General features: G+C 41.4%; 1 protein-coding gene across 10 annotated transcripts in view; it reads left to right on the top strand.

Annotated features, from left to right (window-relative positions):
- The window catches only part of KIF1B (kinesin family member 1B), a 336,458-nt gene that overhangs the window by 281,304 nt on the left and 35,225 nt on the right, over window positions 1–19,929 (top strand). For 7 of the 10 annotated variants that reach the window (XM_067017756.1, XM_059057804.2, XM_059057814.2 and 4 more), the window contains 5 exons: window positions 7,792–7,885; window positions 9,014–9,162; window positions 10,558–10,736; window positions 11,128–11,265; window positions 12,435–12,683. In XM_067017756.1, coding sequence (XP_066873857.1) covers window positions 7,792–7,885; window positions 9,014–9,162; window positions 10,558–10,736; window positions 11,128–11,265; window positions 12,435–12,683 — 809 coding nt within the window. The remainder of the gene's footprint in view (window positions 1–7,791; window positions 7,886–9,013; window positions 9,163–10,557; window positions 10,737–11,127; window positions 11,266–12,434; window positions 12,684–19,929) is intronic. The other 3 variants (XM_059057834.2, XM_067017743.1, XM_067017736.1) reach the window with 1 other exon arrangement.

Below are 19,929 nucleotides of genomic sequence, written 5' to 3'. Positions count from 1 at the left end.
GCAGCAGTAGCAAAATGAGCCAAGCCTCTAATGAAACAGCCTCACCAGAAAACCCAGAATTGTGACACTGATTCAGAAATGCCCTAGTTGTGGCACCATCGTGTCTCACCTGTAGCACCACAGTAGCCTTCTAGCTGGTCTCTTCACTTCTGTTCCTGACCCCCGTATGCCATTGTCCACATAGCAACCAGCAGCGTCCTTTGAAAACAAAAATCAGTGCCTGTGGCCTCCAGTGGCTTCCCATTGCACTTTAAAATCTGAACCTCTTATCGTAGCTTCCAAGGCTGTCCATGTTTTGGCTTCTTGCCTGCCTCTCTGACTTTAAGTCTTAACATTCTCTCACTAGCAAGCACTTTGCACTTTTCTTCTTTGAACTTGCCAAATTTGTTTCCCCCTCTGGGCTTTTCACTTCCTCAAGACTGGAATCCTTTCTCCTCATGCTGAACTCCTCTTCCAGATTGGCGCTCACGAGCCCCTTTTCCTGCCGCAGCCTATCCCTGGACAGCTCACTGTTTAATAATAATGCTAATCTGTAGTTATCTGTGCACTTACTTGGTGCTTCCATGAGACTGTAAACTCACCTAGAATTAAGTACCTATCTGTCTTGTTTTCTTCACTGTTCTTCTGTACACATCACCCAGAAGAGTGGTTCTCAAACTGTTGTGTGTATCAGAATCCCCTGAGGGGCTTGTGAGAACATAGAATGCTGGGCCCACCCCCAGAGTTTCTGATTCAAGAGGTCTGGGGTAGGGTCTGATAACTGTATTTCTCATAAGTTTCCATGTGATACTGATGCTGCCAGATCAGCATCCACCTTTGAGAACCACTCTCTAGAACAGGGATTGGCAAACTTCTGTAAAGGGCCAGATAGTAAATATTTTAGGCTTTGGGGGCCTCGTGGTCTCTGTCAAAACTGCTCAGCTCTGCTGTTGTAGCAGAAAAGCAGCCATAGACAATATGCAAAGGGATGGACATGGCTATATTTTGATAAAACTACTGCATTTATCAAATGGTGGGCTGGATTTGGCCTGCAGATTTGCCAACGCCTCAAATATGGTCACTTTTGAGAACTGTTAACTAGAAGATCAGTACATGACTGTGTATCTGATCTAGAAGACAGGTAAGTGCCAGATGCTGGTGAGTCAGTGGTGAATGACAGGGCCCTGGCCTCGTGAAATTAACAGAGTTGTGGAGGAGATAGCTATTAGACAGTCACACCAGTGGTTATACAGTACATTTGTGACCAGTGCCCTGAGGGAGAAATATAGGGCGCGCTGAAAGTTTACAACCAGGCGCCTCAGGGAACGAAAGGTAGCCTTTTCTTGCTCTCAGCTGATGATTTTCATTTTGAGAAAAAGAAGGAATCAGAAGTAAACTTCCTTTTCTTCCCACTTCTAGGTCTGCGTCCAAACCATACTTGGCTTTCCCTCCTGTTGGTGGAAGAACTGTCGGTGCTCCTGTCTTAGCCCGGCTCTTGTTCCCTTCGTTCTGTCTTCTGGGGGACTTACTGAACATTTACCCCTTGTCTTTTACAGCATCAGTTTTTCTCCCTCCACATTATTCCTCTCAGCATTACAAGCATGTCATTTAACCAGTTATAAAAAAGTTCTGTGTTCCCTGTGACCTGCCACTGCATTTCTCTGTTCCTTTTTCTAGAAATACTCCTGAGAGCGTTTTCGGTACTTTTTCCCACTTGTCCACCTTCTTTTTCTTGTTTCGTCTCCCCATTCTTAGTTGAGCTCACTCTGGTCAGACTCATTCCCACCTCACCACTGAAGCCATCCTGATTAGGGTCACCAGCGATCCCCATGGTGACAAATCCAGGGTGTTTTCTCAGACCTCATCTTATTAAATCTGTCTAGCATTTGACATGGGTTGCCTACTCTTTACTTCTTGGAACACCTTGTTCTCTTGGCTTCTGATTTTCCTCTGATCTCACTGGCTGTTCCTTCATGGTCTCTGTGGACACAGACATTGGCTCTTTCCATATCTCTTCATTCCCCCAGGTGACCTTATGCATTTCCGTGTTCACACAGATGATGATGCAGACAGCACCTCCTGTGTGTTGCACATTTACAGTGGACCCTTGAAAGACACGGGGTTGAACTGCACGGGTCCTCTTATATGTGGATTTTTTTTCATTGCATACGTTCAGCAGCACTCCTTGGTTGAATCTGCGGATGTGGAACCTCAGAAACCGATGGCTGGCTGTAAAGTTACATGCTGATTTTTTACTGCATTGGTCAGTGCCCCAACCCCTGTGTTGTTCAAGGGTCAACTGTACTTGGGCCAATAAACGTTTTACATGTATTAGCTTATTGAAGCCTCGCAACAGCCCTCTTCTGTAAAGTAGGTGTTGTTATTCCCGTTTTACATACCTTCCCATTGTCACACAGCCACTAAGTGGGGATCCAGGTCCAGCCTCAGGCAGTCGGTCTGTCTGCAAACCACTGCCCTGCCTCCCTCTCTGCTGACTCTCAGATGTATTCTCTCCAGCCTGGGCCATTCCCCTGACCTCTGGACATAGATGCACAGCTCTGACCTGCCACCCAGATAGCTAACTGGCATCTCACATTTAAACTATCTAAACCAGAGCAACTAGCTCAGACCAGATATCCAGGGGTGATCCTCAGTTTCCCTTTTTTTAGTACACCACGTGATCACATCATCTGTAGGACACACTTCCTCTGTCTGTAAAACATCTCAACTCCATTCTCTTTTCATCATCTTTGCTCCTGATACCCTGGACTAGGCCACTGCCATCTCCCTTGAAACTGCAGGGACATCTTCATGACTGCTGGCCTTGCTTCCAAGCCTGCAGGATATATTCTCCTTGGAGAGTGGTATTTTTAAAACATATGCTAGACCATAGTCCTTCCCAGCTCTAGACCACCCAGTGGCTTCCCTTAGAATAAAATCCGCAGTCCTTCCCGTGGCCTATAAGGCCATCCATAGCCTGGTCCCTATCTGACTACTTCTCAACTGCATCTCCAACCCTTGTCACTCCTCCAGTCCACCACACAGGTGTTCTTGCTTTTCCTTAAACACACCAAGTTCCTTTCCATCCCAGGACCTTTGTACTTGCTGTTAGTTATATTTGACTGGAATAAACAACCCCCACCAGAGATCTCAGAGTGCTTGCTTAGAGCTCTAATTAAATGTTATCTCTATGGAGAGACCTTCCCTGACCACCTAATCTAAAAGTCTTCCTCCACTCCTCTCTTCTCTCTGTTACCCTCTGAAAGCTACCTTTCTTTATCTTTCTTCATAGTATCAGTACTGCTCTCTACTGAAATCCTAGTGTGTACAGTGTCTGTTTACTGTTTATCATCTCTCCCTTACCAGTGAGACTTCTGTCTTGTTGACCACCGTATTCCTAGCATCTGGCACATAGTAGGAGTGAAAAAAGTATTAATTTGTTGATGAAATGAATGGATGGATAGTGGTTAAAAAAAAAAAAAAGCATGCTTTGAGTCCAATTGCTTGGGTTCAGATCCTATTTCTACTACTTGCTAATTTTGATCTTTGGAAAGTTACTTAATTTCTTTAAGCCTTTTTCTTCTTTTTTAACATGAGGATGAAATAGTAGCATTTTCATAGGATTATTGGGATGATTGAAACAATCCATGTTAAACATTAAGAACAGTTCCTAGTACAGTGAGCTTAAAAACAAGGATAGTCGGGTGGAAGAGAGCATTCTAGAAGAGGAAACAGCCAGTGCAGTGCCTCTATAAATATGGAGCATATATTCAGTTAGTTGGGACTTTTTATAAACATGGAAGTTTCCTGGAAAATATATTATTTTTTAGCGTGTTTTCCAAAATGGTCCTAGTTTTCCCCATGAAATCAGCAGAACAGTAGTATCTGAATCTCTTTATCCGTTTGTTGTAGGAAAATCCAGGGCTTAGAGTTTTTCTGGTAGCATACAGAGTATCCTTGTTGGAAGCTCATGTGCAGCCTGGTTTGGGGAAGAGGCCAATTCAAGAATGGTGTTGACATTTGGACTACCAGCTGCTTATAGCAATTTTCCCTGGTCAAAATGCAATTAAAGTTTTAGGTCTATAGCATTATGGAACATCTTTTTTTTTTTTTTTTTTTTTTTTTGCGGTATGCGGGCCTCTCACTGCCGTGGCCTCTCCCACTGCGGGGCACAGGCTGCGGACGCGCAGGCCCAGCGGCCATGGTCCACAGGCCCAGCCGCTCCGCGGCACATGGGATCCCCCCGGACCAGGGCACGAATCCGTGTCTCCTGCATCGGCAGGCGGACTCCCAACCACTGCGCCACCAGGGAAGCCCTGGAACATCTTTTTATGTCAGCTTTACTGCCACTAAAGCACAACCACAGCCCTTAGGGAAAGTCACCCTTATACTTTAACTGTCAGAATCTGAGGATTTTGTTTTCATCGGTAGTTTGACCAGCTTGTAAACCTATTTTTGAGGAAGTCCTCAAAAGCCAGTCACCGAAAGTCACAATTGTATGATTCCATTTATATGAGATACCTAGAGTAGTCAAAATTGTAGAGACAGAAGGTAGAATGCTGGTTGCCAGGGGCTGTGGGGGTGAGAGTTAGTATTTAAAGGACAAAGAGTTTCAGTTTTACAAGGTGAAGAGGCCTGGAGCACGGACAGTGATGGTGGTTGCACAGTGTTATTAACGTATTTCGTACCTTAAAAGTGGTGAAGGTGGTAAATTTTATGTTATGTGTATATTACTGTAATTTAGAAATTGGGGGAAAAATGAAAAACAACAAAATCCTCAAGCTAAGATATTAACATTTTTTTCCACCTGATGCTTTTTCCGTAAATCAGCTGTCTTTCTCTTTCTGCTGAAAGAATCCTATGTAATAACATAGGTTTTTTTAGAAACCACACCCCCAACCTCTTACTTTGAAAACAAATGGTACAATGAACCTTTGTATACCCATGTTTATATACTTTTCCTGAATCATTTGAAAGTAAGTTATAGATATCATGTCAGTTTACCCCTAAATACACATGTATCTCCTAAAATCAAGGATATTCTTTTTGTGTGTGTGTGTGTGTGGTAGGCGGGCCTCTCACTGTTGTGGCCTCTCCTGTTGCGGAACACAGGCTCCGGATGCACAGGCTCAGCGGCCGTGGCTCACGGGCATGTGGGATCTTTCCGGACCGGGCATGAACCCGTGTCCCCTGCATCGGCAGGCGGACTCTCAACCACTGCGCCACCAGGGAAGCCCCAAGGATATTCTCTTAATACCATTATCCCATCCAAAAATTTAATACTGATTCAGTATCATGTAGAATACAGGTCATTTTCAAATTTCCCTAATTGTCTAAAAAATATAAATGTTGGAAGTGTGTGTGTGCATGTTTTTAAATCCAAGATCCAGTCACGGTTTGTTGATTGCATTTGGTTCTGATGGTTCTTTTATCTTTTGTTACACAAGTATTTTTGAAGAGTCTAGGCCACATTCTAATTTGTCTGATTGTTTCCCCAAGATTAGATGTAGGGTAAACATTTTTGTTAAGAATGCTATAAATGTTACATTGTGTACTTCCATTTGCTTCACATCAGTAGACATAAAATGTCAATTTGTCCTATTATCAGTAATGTTAAAGTTTAATAAATTTAGTTAATGTGATGTTTCCCAGCTCTTTCTCCTTGTTAGTAGGCTCTTGAGATTGTGTGAATATTCTGTTTTCCATCCACCTTTCGCTCATTTGTTTTGGCTTTTATTAATGATCCTTGCCTGATTCAATTACTGCATCTAGGGTTGCAATATAGTGATTTTCTAATTGTCATTCCCTCTGCATTTATTAACTGGCTTTTTGTTTTGTTTTTTGGTAAAGAAGAACTTTCCCTTTTTCTCTCCTTCTTTCAGTATCACTGTGGGCTCATGGATTCTTTTTATACTCAATGTGCTGTATATTCTTTTCCTGTTATTATTATTTATTGGCCAATGGGAGTCTTTGTCCTTTTGAAATGGTCCCATCAGTCTTTGAGAACTCCATGCTTTCTGGCCCAAGATATTCTGGGGTTACCTTGTATTTTCCTTGCTCCAGATCTGAAGTCAGTCATTTTCACAAGGAGCCCTGGTTCCTTTTAGTGGGGAATGGTATTTAGAAACCAGGACTGGGGGGGGTCTAGGTGTACTTAGAAAAGAAAACTTTTAAAAAACACTACCTATCATTTTGATAGTGTGTTACCATTTAAGAGGACTTTAACTTGCGTTTTTAAATGGTTTGTCATTTGGTCCTTCCTGTAGTCCTGTGTGGTAGGCAGCCACCAGGGAAGCCCCCTAAAATCTTCATTTTAAAGATGGCAAATATGAGGTGTAGAAAGGATTAACTTTCCCAGAATTATAAGACTAATAAGAGCAGGTGCCAGGAGTAAAACCCCAGTCTTTTTACCTGCTACTTTATATTTTTATTTTTCATTTTTCCCACAGTACATAGTCTCCTAAAAAGTGTGTTTAGATGTCTTTAAAAAGCTGTTTCGCTGGCTCTTGGTCACTGCCAGCTCCACTAAAGAGAGAAAGCTTCCTTTGTGAGACTAAATGATAAATGACTAGAGCCGGGAGAACATTTGCCGTCCCTCTTAGCATAGCCATTGGGAGCGCCTTTGTAACGGGGTTTGCTAGCGGGGCTTTCAGTGGTCCTCTGTAATGCGTGCAATATTTGATCTGTGACTTGGAGAGCTCTGTTTGAAAACAGTACATAGTCACACCTAAACCATGACAGCCCGGAATCGGGCCACTGCCAGAGAAGCAGGAAGCCTGCTAGTATATTTTTAAAATGTTGTGCTTATGTTGTGACTTGGTGTTTTATTATGTGAAGGTCTTTTTTCTTAACTTGTTTTATTGTCAAAAAACACAAGCTTTCTTTTCATTAACACTCCAAGGAAACTTTTTAGACATTTTTTTCCTTAATCTCTCTCCACCATGCAATTTTAATATGTCAGATATATAGTGTATCAGTTTATATACTCTATGTATATTTGTGCTTTATACATAAAAAGAGTACTTTTTTTTTTAATCCCCCAAGAACCACTTTTTTCCCCTATTAGGAGTGATATCACCCTAATTGAGACTGCATGGAGTAAGGTGGAGGAAGGAGGGAGGAATGTGATTTGAAATATAGTGAATACGTTTTGTATTATGATAGTATATTTTGAAATAAAGTTTCTTTATTAAATAAATAAATGCAATGTATAGATTATTTCAATCCTAAGAGCACTGTGATCTTTTGGTTGCCTGAAGGGTAAACTCATCCTACAGCTGCAAAGATAGTAATGTTTCATCCATAGGGAACTTCAGGGTCTACAGTCTGAATTCTTTTCCCCATCCAAACAGTTAGATAATTAGAACTCTTGGCAATACTGGTGAATTTAATCTTTTCCAGCATTGTTTCCTCCAAAATTCTTGGATGTGTAAAGATACTATTTAAGTGTATTTTAACATTTAAGGGACACATGCATTTTTTTCCTTCAAAATCCCCCCTCTCCTCTACCACAACCCCAAGTAAAGAACTCTTGAGTCTGAGGGAGTAGAAACAGAGAGACTGCAGTTAAATTCCTTGGAACACAAGGTCTTTTAAAGCATTTACCCATTACAGACTATTTTGCGTGCTTTATGGCTTTTTTCTGAAGCAGTTCTCTGTGTGTCTTTCTTTTCATTGTTGTTTCTTGCCTCAATCTTCTCTTTTCTTTGTCTTTTGCAATCTCTACCTTTCCCCAATCTTCCTTTCATTTCTCTTTTCCTTCCTTCTTATGTCCTCTCTCTCCTACATGTTATCTCCTTTCTTTTCGTTCAGGATTATGAGAGTAAATTGCAGGCCTTGCAGAAGCAGGTGGAGACGAGATCCCTGGCAGCAGAAACAACTGAAGAGGAAGAAGAGGAGGAAGAAGGTGAAATATAGAGACTGAAACTTTCCTCTGTATTGATATATGTTTCGGATCTGTGTTGTCAAATTACTGAGCTGATTTAAAGAGGATTTAAGAGATGCTCAGTGCTGAGAATCCAGGCTGTACCCTGTGAGGTGGGGATGGGGCTCCTAGTGTCTGTTAGAACACAAGCCATCTGAGCATAGTCTCCATAGAAATCTCCTGGGCAATTTATATAAACTGTCTCATATTACTGTACATATGAAGTTCACATATATGTTGCAAATAAATATAGAGCTTAATCTTTGTTAAGATACTCTGTTTTATTTTCTGGTTTATGTCAGGGATTTCCCAGTGAGGGCCTTGGAATATATCAGCGTACATTAAAGCTATTTCTGGCAGATTGCTAATCACATTGCTTAGTCCTGCCTATCTGTCTTAAGTTTTCTAGAATTTCTTAGTTGAATTAGGGCTTTAATGGTTAGTTACTGCCTTACAATGCAGTATGAACATTCATCACGTTTCATTTTTCTACCCAACTTCTCAGTAATCTCAAGGCTTATAATAACTTTGAAGGAACTCTTAATTTATGTACTAAATTCTTTATTTTAAAATATCCATGTGAAGGACTTCCCTGGTGGTCCAGTGGGTAAGACTCCACACTCCCAGTGCAGGGGGCCTGGGTTCGATCCCTGGTCGGGGAACTAGATCCTGCAGGCATGCTGCAACTAAGAATCCGCGCAACTTAAGAGTCCGCGCAACTAAGAGTCTGCATGCCACAACTAAAAAAAAAGGTCCCGCATGCCACAACTAAAGATCCTGCATGCCTCAGCAAAGAGCCCATGTGCTGTAACTAAGACCCAGTGCAGGCAAAATAAATAAATAAATATTTTAAAATAAAAAATAAATAATCTATATGAAATATGACCTTCTTTTTCCTGTACTAGAAAGAAAAATAGATATATTTGAAGTTGTATAACATACTAGGGGTTTTTCTTTATGATAAGCCACACATTAAGGTGTATCTTAAAAAAGAAAAAAAGAATAGAGGAAAACTGGAAAATACTTGATGAAAGAGATGAGGTAGAGGAGGGATATAATTTCTACATGGTTATGAGATCACCGTTCAATACACTTCGTTTGCTCTTTCAGTTCCTTGGACACAACATGAATTTGAGCTGGCCCAGTGGGCCTTCCGGAAGTGGAAGTCTCACCAGTTTACCTCATTAAGGGACTTACTCTGGGGCAATGCCGTTTACCTGAAGGAGGCCAATGCCATCAGTGTGGAATTGAAGAAGAAGGTACGGAGGGTGTGGGAACATGGACCGTCTGGAGGCAGAGCTGAGCCTGGTGGGCTTCACGGTCCTCATCTTGAGCTAACCTTTTCCTTGGGTGCGCTCAGCAGCTTTTTGCTATGAAACAGGTTTATATTTGCCTGTATTTAATATATGTGCCTGGAACATAGTAGGTACTAATTAAATATTTGTTAACTGAAATTTTTAAAATAACATGTTTTCTAGCTTATTTTACAAGCGAGGAGACCGTATTCCTGACAGGAGCTAGAGAAACGTATTGGTAGCAAAAATACTTCTCTTGGGTTTCTGAAAATCTCAGTTTTCTTTTAGTTTTCTACCGTTAAGTTGGCACTTCTAAGGCCCATGTGCCCTCTCATCTTCTAGGGTCTGAGAGGCAGTTCGTGTAACGGACAGGCATGTACACTCTGCACCCGGACAGCCAGGTTCCAACCCCAGCTCTCCCAGTTGTTTGACCCTAATAGCCCCAGGCCTCCAGTCCCTCACCTGCAAAATGGCTTTGGCAACAGTGCCTGCCCCCCAGGGATTTTGTGAGATGTGAGAGAGCGAATGCATGGCAGGTGTTGAAGTAGTGCCTAGACATGGTAATTAATATTACTGAGACACCACGCCACGCCTTAGATTTATTCTTCTGTACGTCCCACGGCTTAACAGTCTCCTGACGGCTAAGATTTACAGGGGGCGGGGTTGGGGGGGGCAATACTGTGAAGTAGGTAAGAGCACCGACTGCCTGGCTTTGGGAAAAATCATTATCTTCTCCGAGGGCTATATTCTAGTTCTGTAAAATGGGGCTAAGACGTCTTACTCATTCATAACCCCATCTCATTTTGTACTTATTTATTAACTGTTTCCCTCTTCAAATAGACTAAAAGATGGCAGGGACTATCTTTTTGTCTTACAGCTGTATCTAGCATTTCATTAATAGTTGGTAAAAATATAGGGTGGTATCGAGAAATAAATGACATGATGAATGCAAAGCACTTAGCCTGTGGTAACAATTTTAAGAGTAATAGTTGTAATCCTCTGAATTTAAAATGGAAAACCTTAGCATGCCTCCACCCTCTCTCATTAGTGAGATACTAGAGGTGCACTCCTGGGTCCACCTTTTGTTCTCTACAGAAGTCTTCGTTCAGTCAACCAAAGTATATTTATTGAGATTTTAGGTTGTGCAAAAACACTGTGCCAAGCTAGGAAAACAGAGTCTGTAGATAGCTTAATGATTAAATATACAAGTGGCCACTTTTTTCAGTTGATCACAAGCTGTTGAGCAGGTGCTGCTGTTTGACCTCCTTCCCATTGGGCGTGATTATATTGCCTTGTTTCCAAAAGGTACTTGCTAAAAACAGAAAGGCCGTTTGTCGATGGTTTCTTCCTTCCATTTAGGTGCAGTTTCAGTTTGTTCTTCTGACTGACACGTTGTACTCCCCTTTGCCTCCTGAATTACTTCCCACTGAGATGGAAAAAACTCAGGAAGACAGACCATTCCCTCGCACAGTGGTGGCAGTGGAAGTCCAGGATCTGAAAAATGGAGCAACACATTATTGGTCTTTGGCGAAACTTAAGTATGAAAATGTTATGCATAAAGCCTTTATTCTTATTTAACATCATTAAATGGTGGGAGCAGCTTTTTAAAATCTTACATGGAAGATACTTCCAAGATGAAATTTTTTTTTTTTTTTTTTTTTTTTTTTTTTTTTGCGGTACGCGGGCCTCTCACTGTTGTGGCCTCTCCCGTTGCGGAGCACAGGCTCCGGACGCGCAGGCACAGCGGCCATGGCTCACGGGCCCAGCCGCTCCGCGGCATGTGGGATCTTCCCGGACCGGGGCACGAACCCGTGTCCCCTGCATCGGCAGGCGGACTCTCAACCACTGCGCCACCAGGGAAGCCCCCATGATGAAATGTTGATGTGACCTTGTGATATTAACCCAGCACACTTTATGGTTACTGTACAGGCAGAGGCTGGATTTGATGCGAGAGATGTATGACAGGGCAGGTGAGATGGCCTCCAGTGCCCAAGATGAAAGTGAAACCACCATGACTGGCAGTGATCCATTTTATGATCGATTCCATTGGTTCAAACTTGTAGGAAGGTATGTAATGATTTTATTGATGTCTTCTTTTCAGGTAATGAATGGTTTTATTTTAATTGTTTAAAGCCTCAACAGATATTACAGAAAGTTAAAGAAAAAGAGTATAAAAAAGCCCCGTTTATAATCTTATCCACTCATACACAGCCACTGTGTCATTTGGTATAGTTCCCTTTAGTTTTATCCAACAGGCACGTTTGTTTTAAGTTTCAGACTTTCAATCAAGGTAAGTGACAGTCTTCCCTGCCTGTCAACGCATTCACAAAATGTCTTACACATGACCAAGATAGATTTAAAAGAAAAAGGAAACCTGTGTCTGTATCCTGCATAGTTTAAAATCACAGTATGACGTCCAGTTTATCAGACTGCAATCTCTCCATGACCTGATGTCCTCACTTTAATTTTTAAAGCAGTTCATCTCACTTTAGTCTTGGCCAAGAGTGAGTAATTGCACACCTTAGTAATCCACCTGCGCCTTTTTTGTGTATACTTTACTTTCAGCATTTAACGTGAGTCACCTTCTTAGCGGTTTAGAATTTTTAAAGCAGAGAAGTGTAAGTTTTCACCTTAATGATTTCAGAATTTGAAAAATTTTCTAACTGCAAAAACTTTCCAACAGTTTTAAAGGAACGGGGTTAAAAGGTGGGGCTGAAGTCATAGTATTTTGTAGAAATGAAGTAAGTCTTTTCCAGTCTACTCTGATAGTAGAGCGTTTTCAAAGAGATGAATTGGCCAAACACGTCTTACCCAGGCAAGGCACATACCCGCTTTGCCATATACCATTTCATCCGTTTTGTTTTCTGCTCAGAGATGACATGGGAATTGGCATAAAGACTTAAACCTTATTATTTCACCTAATATTGAGTGGCTCCTTTGAGACCTGGCTGCTGATCTTTTGTGTGAACTGGAGAACTTAAATGTTTTACAGCACATTATTTACCTTGGATATTCTACTCATGTATTTCCTTTGCTTTTCTCATTCCAAGGATCAGTCCTTGTTCCATTTCACCTGAGCCAGATGATTTATGCTTATTTTATCCCTTTGCTTTTCCACTTGCTTTGTTGTTTTGGTTCCCCGGTGGGTTCTGTCCTGTTGGCAGCCGTAGCTTCCTGTTTAACCAACTATTCCTCTCTCCTTGGCTGTGTCCGTCGGCATCTTACCTGGTGTCTAGCGCCCCCATTTTCCACGGCTGTGTGAATGAGCGCCTTGCTGACCGCACGCCCTCCCCCACTTTTTCCACGGCCGATTCCGACATCACTGAGCTGGCTGACGAGCAGCAAGATGAGATGGAGGATTTTGATGATGAGGCATTCGTGGATGACACCGGCTCTGACGCAGGGACGGAGGAGGGATCAGACCTCTTCAGTGATGGGCATGACCCGTTTTACGACAGATCCCCATGGTTCATTTTAGTGGGAAGGTTGGTGAGGTTAAAGTGAGAAAGGCAAAAAGGGACCAGCTCTTGCTCTAAAGAGGCTCCTTGTGCAATTTGGGACAATTTTGCTTTAGCCAGTTCAATTCATGACACGCTGATCTGGCTGAGCGAGCCCTCAGGCAGCGTCTGTGAGGTACTTGGCCTGCTCGGTACAGCATGGGGCAGCGTGTGGACGCTCTCCGTGGAGGATTCCTTGTCTTAAGCTGCCCAGTAATTTTGTTCTGAAGGGGGAGACCCCAGAGGAGAAAGTAATCAAAGCTAAGAGTCACACCGTTATGGAGTTGAAGAATGTTATCATGTCTGATGTTTCTTCTTTGTGGGAATGTGAGTGAGAAAGCGAAAGGGGCAACGTGAGAAGGATAGCAGAGCAAGTCCAAGGCTAGGCTGAAAGGACTCGTGGCATCAGCAGAAATCGTGAGGACAGAAGTGGAATCAGGAGTAGTGTTAGGTTTATTTCTTGCTTAGTCTGTGAGTCCAGAAAAGAATCAAGAGCGTGAAGTTTCCTCTTTGTCTACGTAAATGGATGCCTTTCTTTGGCCAGTTTCATAGATCTTTGGCTTGTGCTAAGATTTTACCTATAGGCATTATAGTGATGAATCTCATAAAATTATCTGTTGAAACCATCAACAATGGATATTTGTTCAGTGCTCCATGACACTGCTTTGTGTTAAGTTCAGCTTACAAAACCAAGGCATTGTCTCTGGCCCCATCTGTCAGTGATGCAGAGCTCTCAGGCACATGTTCCTAATACTGGGGTCTTTGTCTACATCCAGTACTCATGCTGAAGTAATCTTAATTACAAATTCAACAGTGCAGCACTAACTGGATTAACAAAAAATTATGTCTGTGTTTTGATTTAATTTCAGTGCTGCATTAAAACCACATATATTTGAACCATTTAAAATAAGGGAAATTACATTAGTGTTAGTGGATAAACACCAGTTATCTAAAAATATGAAAGTGCAGCGAGTCTCCTGACCCATTACGAACACAAGGTTCTAAAACTTAGCTCAGAGTATGGTGTTGGTTACCTGGTGAGAACTAAATAAATAATGTAGAAGCTGATCACTTTTATGGAAAGGGGGAAAAGAAAAGCTTTTTTTTTTTCTTTTGCGGTACGCGGGCCTCTCACTGCTGTGGCCTCTCCCGTCGCGGAGCACAGGCTCCAGATGCGCAGGCGCAGCGGCCACGGCTCACGGGCCCAGCCGCTCCGCGGCATGTGGGATCTTCCCGGACCGGGGCACGAACCCGTGTCCGCTGCATCGGCAGGTGGACTCTCAACCACTATGCCACCAGGGAAGCCCCCAGAAAAGCTTTTTGATAGAAATTAAAGCCTCAATTATGACTGTGGGTTGTACTGTTAGACAGTCTTGGGGTTTTACAATGGTAAAGGGGCATTTATTCAGTTTTTCCATGAATAAATATGAAGGATTATACAACCATGAATATTGTCTGGTGTATTGCCAGGAATAGATGCTTAGAATTTCAGAGAAGCTGATTTATATGAAAATTGAGAAAGGTACTTCTGTGTACAAATAATGGGACCATAATGCTTTCTTTCCTTTATGGCTGTTTCCATCCTCTTCTGAGAGGGTTAGCAGTTGGAATCAAGTTTTTATCCACAAACTGCTTGGTCCTGATGCCAGTCTTGCAGCTTCTCACGCTGCTCACTTTGTTCTACAGCATCACACGTGAGGAATAGGTAGCTTCACCCTATGTGGTGTGGTGGAAAGAACACTGACCTAACTTAGGACAAGCAACTAAAACTGAGGCCTGTTAGGTTCTGAAGTATAAAATGAAGAGTTAGGCAGGGAGAAGAAAAAGCGCTAAAGATCTTTTTCATCTTTTGTATTCTTGCATCCACACTAGCAAAATGAGTATCCTGGTTCTACTCAGAGTTCTACTCAGAAGCATTTGTATTTTGAGTCAGTTGTGTGAAAATCCCACGTAATGGGGAAATTCTCTGCCTGAAGATATATATATTTTCTCTCATTTTAATCGTATCAGATTTAAGTGTAGGTATAAGGCAATCAACTCTACTTTGATTTTCAAATAAATTATTTGTGGAGCTGTGGCTCAGGAATTGACCTTTCCATTTCTTTGGGTTCCCAGTTCTAAAACTGACTTTGTTTTGCAAGAAGAGTATTAGGGAAGAAGGTGAAATCATAACAGTCAGCAGAGTGAAGGATAGCTCTCTATTTTCACCCTTGACTGCGTTTCTTACCTACAAACAATTTGTAATAATGCAACATCACCCAGTTATGTACCAGTCATTCTCTGTGTAAAAGGAGTAACTTCTTTGCTGTTTTTGTGATTCACAGGATTAGATTTCCCGTATTGGCACATATTGCAAATACAATTTACTTATAAAAATTTTCCAGTTTTTTGTAAAATTCCATTTATAGGTTTTGATTCATGGCCTTGGCTGCCTCTGGTGAATTTTTACATGAAAATTAAAAGAGCTTGTCCCTTTAGCTATTCTCTTATGGCATGCTGGGATGTTATGAATCATCCATTATCATTTGGGATGAAATGTAAAGTATTTAGGCTAGTGTTCTGGGTTAAAAGTCTCCTGGTTATTCTGTGACCTAAGTACCTGAACTGACATTCTTTCTGTAACTGATCATAATTATGCTGGTTTTTATTATCTTTATGTTGACAGAATTTGTTTCCCTTTTTATGTAACTTCATAGAACTTTATGCTAATACATCCTTTACCTCTTCCCCTCTCTCGTCCCTGTTCTCTTTCAGTCTGCTAGGTCAAGGTACAAGGATTCTCAAGAATGAAGAATAATTATAAAAATTCCAGTTTTAAAAAACTTCGTAAGAGGACATTTATAGAGCCCAAAGCGTTGATTTTGGACCAAAGCCTATGTTATAATAATAAGACAAGGAGCTGTCTGGTGACTGTGCCCTTGTGTAGTCACAGTGCCGAGGCACGCGCCACTGCCATTGAATTATAGAATTCTCTCTTCTAAAAAGGGAACTTTACAAGAATACTTCCTATTCTTCCACTTTTGGAGTAGCCGTTGCCATAGACAGAAAGGAGATTCTTCTTTAACATTTGCTCAAACAGTACTTTATTGTAATTAAAAACAGGGGTTCTTGTTTTTTTGTTTTTCTTTTTGCGGTACTCGGGCCTCTCAGTGTTGCAGCCTCCCCCGTTGCGGAGCACAGGCTCCGGACGCGCAGGCTCAGCGGCCACGGCTCACGGGCCCAGCAGCCGCTCCGCAGCATGTGAGATATTCCCGGACCGGGGCACGAACCTGTGTCCCCTGCATCGGCAGGTGGACTCTCAACCACTGCACTGCCAGGGAAGCCCGGGGTTCTTGTTTCTGAGTAGCTACTTTTAAGTATAAAAATAGCTATACAAATTAAATATGGTTAGGAATCTAAACATGTCCTATATAGTTAATATCCATCATGAGTATGGCTTTGAAAAATCAACCTAATATAAAGTTGAATGGCTTTGCTTCTCTACCTCTGGTTTAACCCATTTTTCTGGAAAAATCTTCCACTTCTACTTAAAGATAGAGGACAGATCACTTTCCCATTCACTTATGTACATAGATGTTCAGTCACTCACCAGTTATTTATTGACCAGACATGGTTCCTGCCCTCATGGGTTTTCAGTCTGGTGGGTGAGACAGACGAATAATTACATAAATAAATGGAAATCGTAGCAATGATGGAGTTGTGTGTTACTGAGATCATAAACACTAGGGGGGCCTGTCATAAGAGAGTGGTATTTGGAATAAGATGTGAGATCAAAGGCACGAGGTGGGTAGTAGAGCTCAGAGAGGACAGCAGACAGGGGACGAGCATATGCGATGGCTCTTTAATGGCCAAGGCATTGAATGTGGGCAGTGGCTGGAATGCCAGTAAGAAATGAAGGTGGTCTGTATGTGTGCTGACTTTGAAAGTGAAATTCTCCATTTGGTACCTTATGCCAAATTCGTAGTCTTTAAACTCTATCACAGTAGTTGATGTTTGAGAGTCTTGTTTGTAATCCTTTTTAGACTTTTCTTTTAAAAAGTTTTGTACAACGGAGCTTTATCCCTCTTTTTTAGCATTGCCCTCCCCCACCTTTGGAGCAGACTGAAAGGGAAGTAGACATCATTTGATCTGATTCAGTGTCCACTTGCAATTATTTTTGTTATACTTTCATTCATGTTTCATTTATGTTCCTTCAGTTTTATTAACATCTGTTTTTCTGTGGTGTATTTTGTCTATTTTCAGAATTGTTTTCATTACTTGGAGTTGAAATCCCAAGAATCCGCTCCATCTTCCTTTTCTTTGTTTTAAAGTAGATTCAGAGCAGGAAAAGGTGCAGACATGCATACAGGCATACCTCGGAGATATTGCTGGTTTGTTTCCAGACCACTGCGATAAAAGCAAATATCGCTATAGAGCCAGTCACGTGCCTTTTTTGGTCTCCCAATGCATATCAAAGTTACGTTTACATTACATTTGGTCTATTAAGCATGCAAAGCGTTATGTCTAAAAAAACAATGTATGTACCTTAATTTAAAAATACTTTATTGCTAAAAGGAATATGCTAGCCATCATCTGAGCCTTCAGTGAAGTAGGCTTTTTGCTGGTGAAGGTTGCTGTTTGATAGCATCTAACCCACAGTAGAACTTTCAAAATTGGAGTCAGTCCACTCAGACCCTGCCATTGCTTTATCAGCTCTGTTTATGTAATATTTTAAACCCTTTGTTGTCATTTCCCAGCATCTTCACTGGAAGTAGATTCCATCTCAAGAAACCACTTTCTTTGCTCATCCATAAGAAGCAACTCTTTACCCATTAAAGTTTTATCATGAGACTATAGTAATCCAGTCCCATCTTCAGGCTCCACTTCTAATTCTTGTTCTCTTGCTATTTCTACCACGTTTGCATTAACTTTCTCCACTGAAGTCTTGAATCCCTCAAAGTCATCCATGAGGGTTGGAGTCAACTTCTTCCAAACTCCTGTTAATATTGATGTTTTGACCTCTTCCCACAAATCACAGATGTTCCTAATGGCACCTACAAGGGCGAATCCTTTCCACATCCATCAAAGAAGTCACTGTCTATGGCAGCTGTAGCCTTACAAAATGTATTTCTTAAGTAACAAGACTTGAAAGTCAGAATTACTCCTTGACCCGTGGGCTGCAGAGTACGTGTTGTGTTAGCAGGCACGAAAACATTAATCTCCATCAGAGCTCTTGGGTGACCAGGTGCACTGTCAGTGAGCAGTAATATTTTGAAAGGGCTCTTTTTTTTTTTTTTTGCCCTGAGCAGTTGGTCTCAACAGTGGGCTTAAAATATTCGGTAAACCATGTTGTAAACAGATGTGCTGTCATCTAGGCTTTGTTGTTTCATTTATAGAGCACAGGCAGAGTAGATTTAGCATAATTCTTAAAAGGCCCTAGGATTTTCAGAATGGTAAACGATCATTGGCTTCAACTACAGGTCACTAGTTGCATTAACCCCTAACAGGAGAGTCAGTCTGTCCTTTGAAGCTAGACATTTACTTCTCTCTAGTTCTGAAAGTCTTAGATGGCATCTTCTTCCAATAAAAGGCTGTTTCATCTACACTGAAATTCTTATTCAGTGTAGCCACCTTCATTAATTAACTTAGCTGGGACTTCTGGATACTTTGCTGCAGCTTCTACATTAGCACTTCTGCTTCCCTTTGCACTTTTATGTTATGGAGACGACTTCTTTCCTTAAACATCATGAACCAACCTCCAATAGCTCCAAACTTTTCTTCTGTAGCATCTTTATCTCTCTTTGCCTTCATAGAATTGAAGAGAGTTAGAGCCTTGCTCTGGATTAGGCTTTGGTTTAAGGGAATGTTGTGGCTGTTTTGATCTTCTATCCAGACCACTAAAACTTTCTCTATATCATCAATAAAACTTTTTCGCTTTCTTATATCACTTGTGTATTCACTGGAGTAGCACTTTTAATTTCCTTCAAGAGCTTTTCCTTTGCATTCACAACTTGTCTGACTGGCACAGGAGGCCTTGCTTTCAGCCTGTCTCAGCTTTCAACGTGCCTTCCTCACTAAGCTTAGTCATTTCTAACTTTTGAGTTCAGGTAAGAGACATGAGACTGTTCCTTTCACTTAAACACTTAAGAGGCCATTGTAGGGTTATTAACTGTCCTAATTTCAGTATTGTTGTGTCTCGGGAAATAGGGAGGCCCAAGGAGAGGGAGAGAGACAGGGGAATGGCCTGTTGGTGGAGCAGTCAGAACACACATTTATCGGTTAAGTTCAGTGTCTTGTATGGTTGTGGTTTGTGGCACCTCTAAACAATTACAACCGTAATGTCAAAGATGACAGATCACCATAAAAAAAAAATAATAATGAAAAAGTTTGAAATAGTGTGAGAATTACCAAAATGTGACACAGAGTCATGAAGCAAGCAGATGTTGTTGGAAAAATGGCGCCTTGCTGGAGACAGGGTTGCCACAAACTTTCAATTTGTAAAAAATGCAATATCTGCAAAGTGCAAGAAAGTGGAACACAATAAAACGAGGTATGCCTGCATGTGTCACATTTAGTTATGTTTGATTTCTTGATGCAAATGTTTACTCTTTGTCTTGTCTTGTCTTCAAAGATCAGCATATACCAAGTGGGAAGACAGGAGTAATAGTAGGAACTAGATTCTATTTCCCACCCACTAATTGGAATGAACACCCAAGCTTTGTGACGACCTGTTTGTGTTGCTTAAAAAAAGTCAATAGCTACAAAATAATGAAAGAAGAAAAAAAGAGAACAAATGTGATACGACTTTGCTAGTTCATTTGAAGTTGAAAAATGTTAGGTCTTACCTCGTGTATATGCATTTTTGAATAAAGTTTTGAACCCTAGAAGCAAAAGCAACCCTTTAGGGATCAGCTGTCGTCTCCTCCCTTAGCATTTATCTTGATGTCCATCCAGAGTCTCTTATAAGCTCACTAACAAAGAAATTTCTGGCTACCTGGCCTTTCTGCCCATATGTGTCAGTCACGCTGCCTAAAGATCATAGTCATTTCTTAGCATAAAAATAAAGGTCCCCACTGTTGTGACTTGAAACCTATTTTAGAGTTATTGACTGTACTTCAGTCACGTTTCTCTGACCATCTTTGTCTCCTGATTTCTGTATTATCTATTGGGGAAAACAAAACAAAAACCTCTTTGTAATTAGTTACATTAAAAGGTTAAACTCCTTAATGGGCTCCCTTTTCCCACTCGTAGCAGT

The sequence above is a fragment of the Kogia breviceps genome, chromosome 1 (genome assembly GCF_026419965.1).
Source record: "Kogia breviceps isolate mKogBre1 chromosome 1, mKogBre1 haplotype 1, whole genome shotgun sequence".
NCBI classification, from domain to species: Eukaryota; Metazoa; Chordata; class Mammalia; order Artiodactyla; family Physeteridae; genus Kogia; species Kogia breviceps.
Note: the sequence above shows the minus strand (reverse complement) of the source record. Positions and strands in the feature narration are given on the sequence as shown.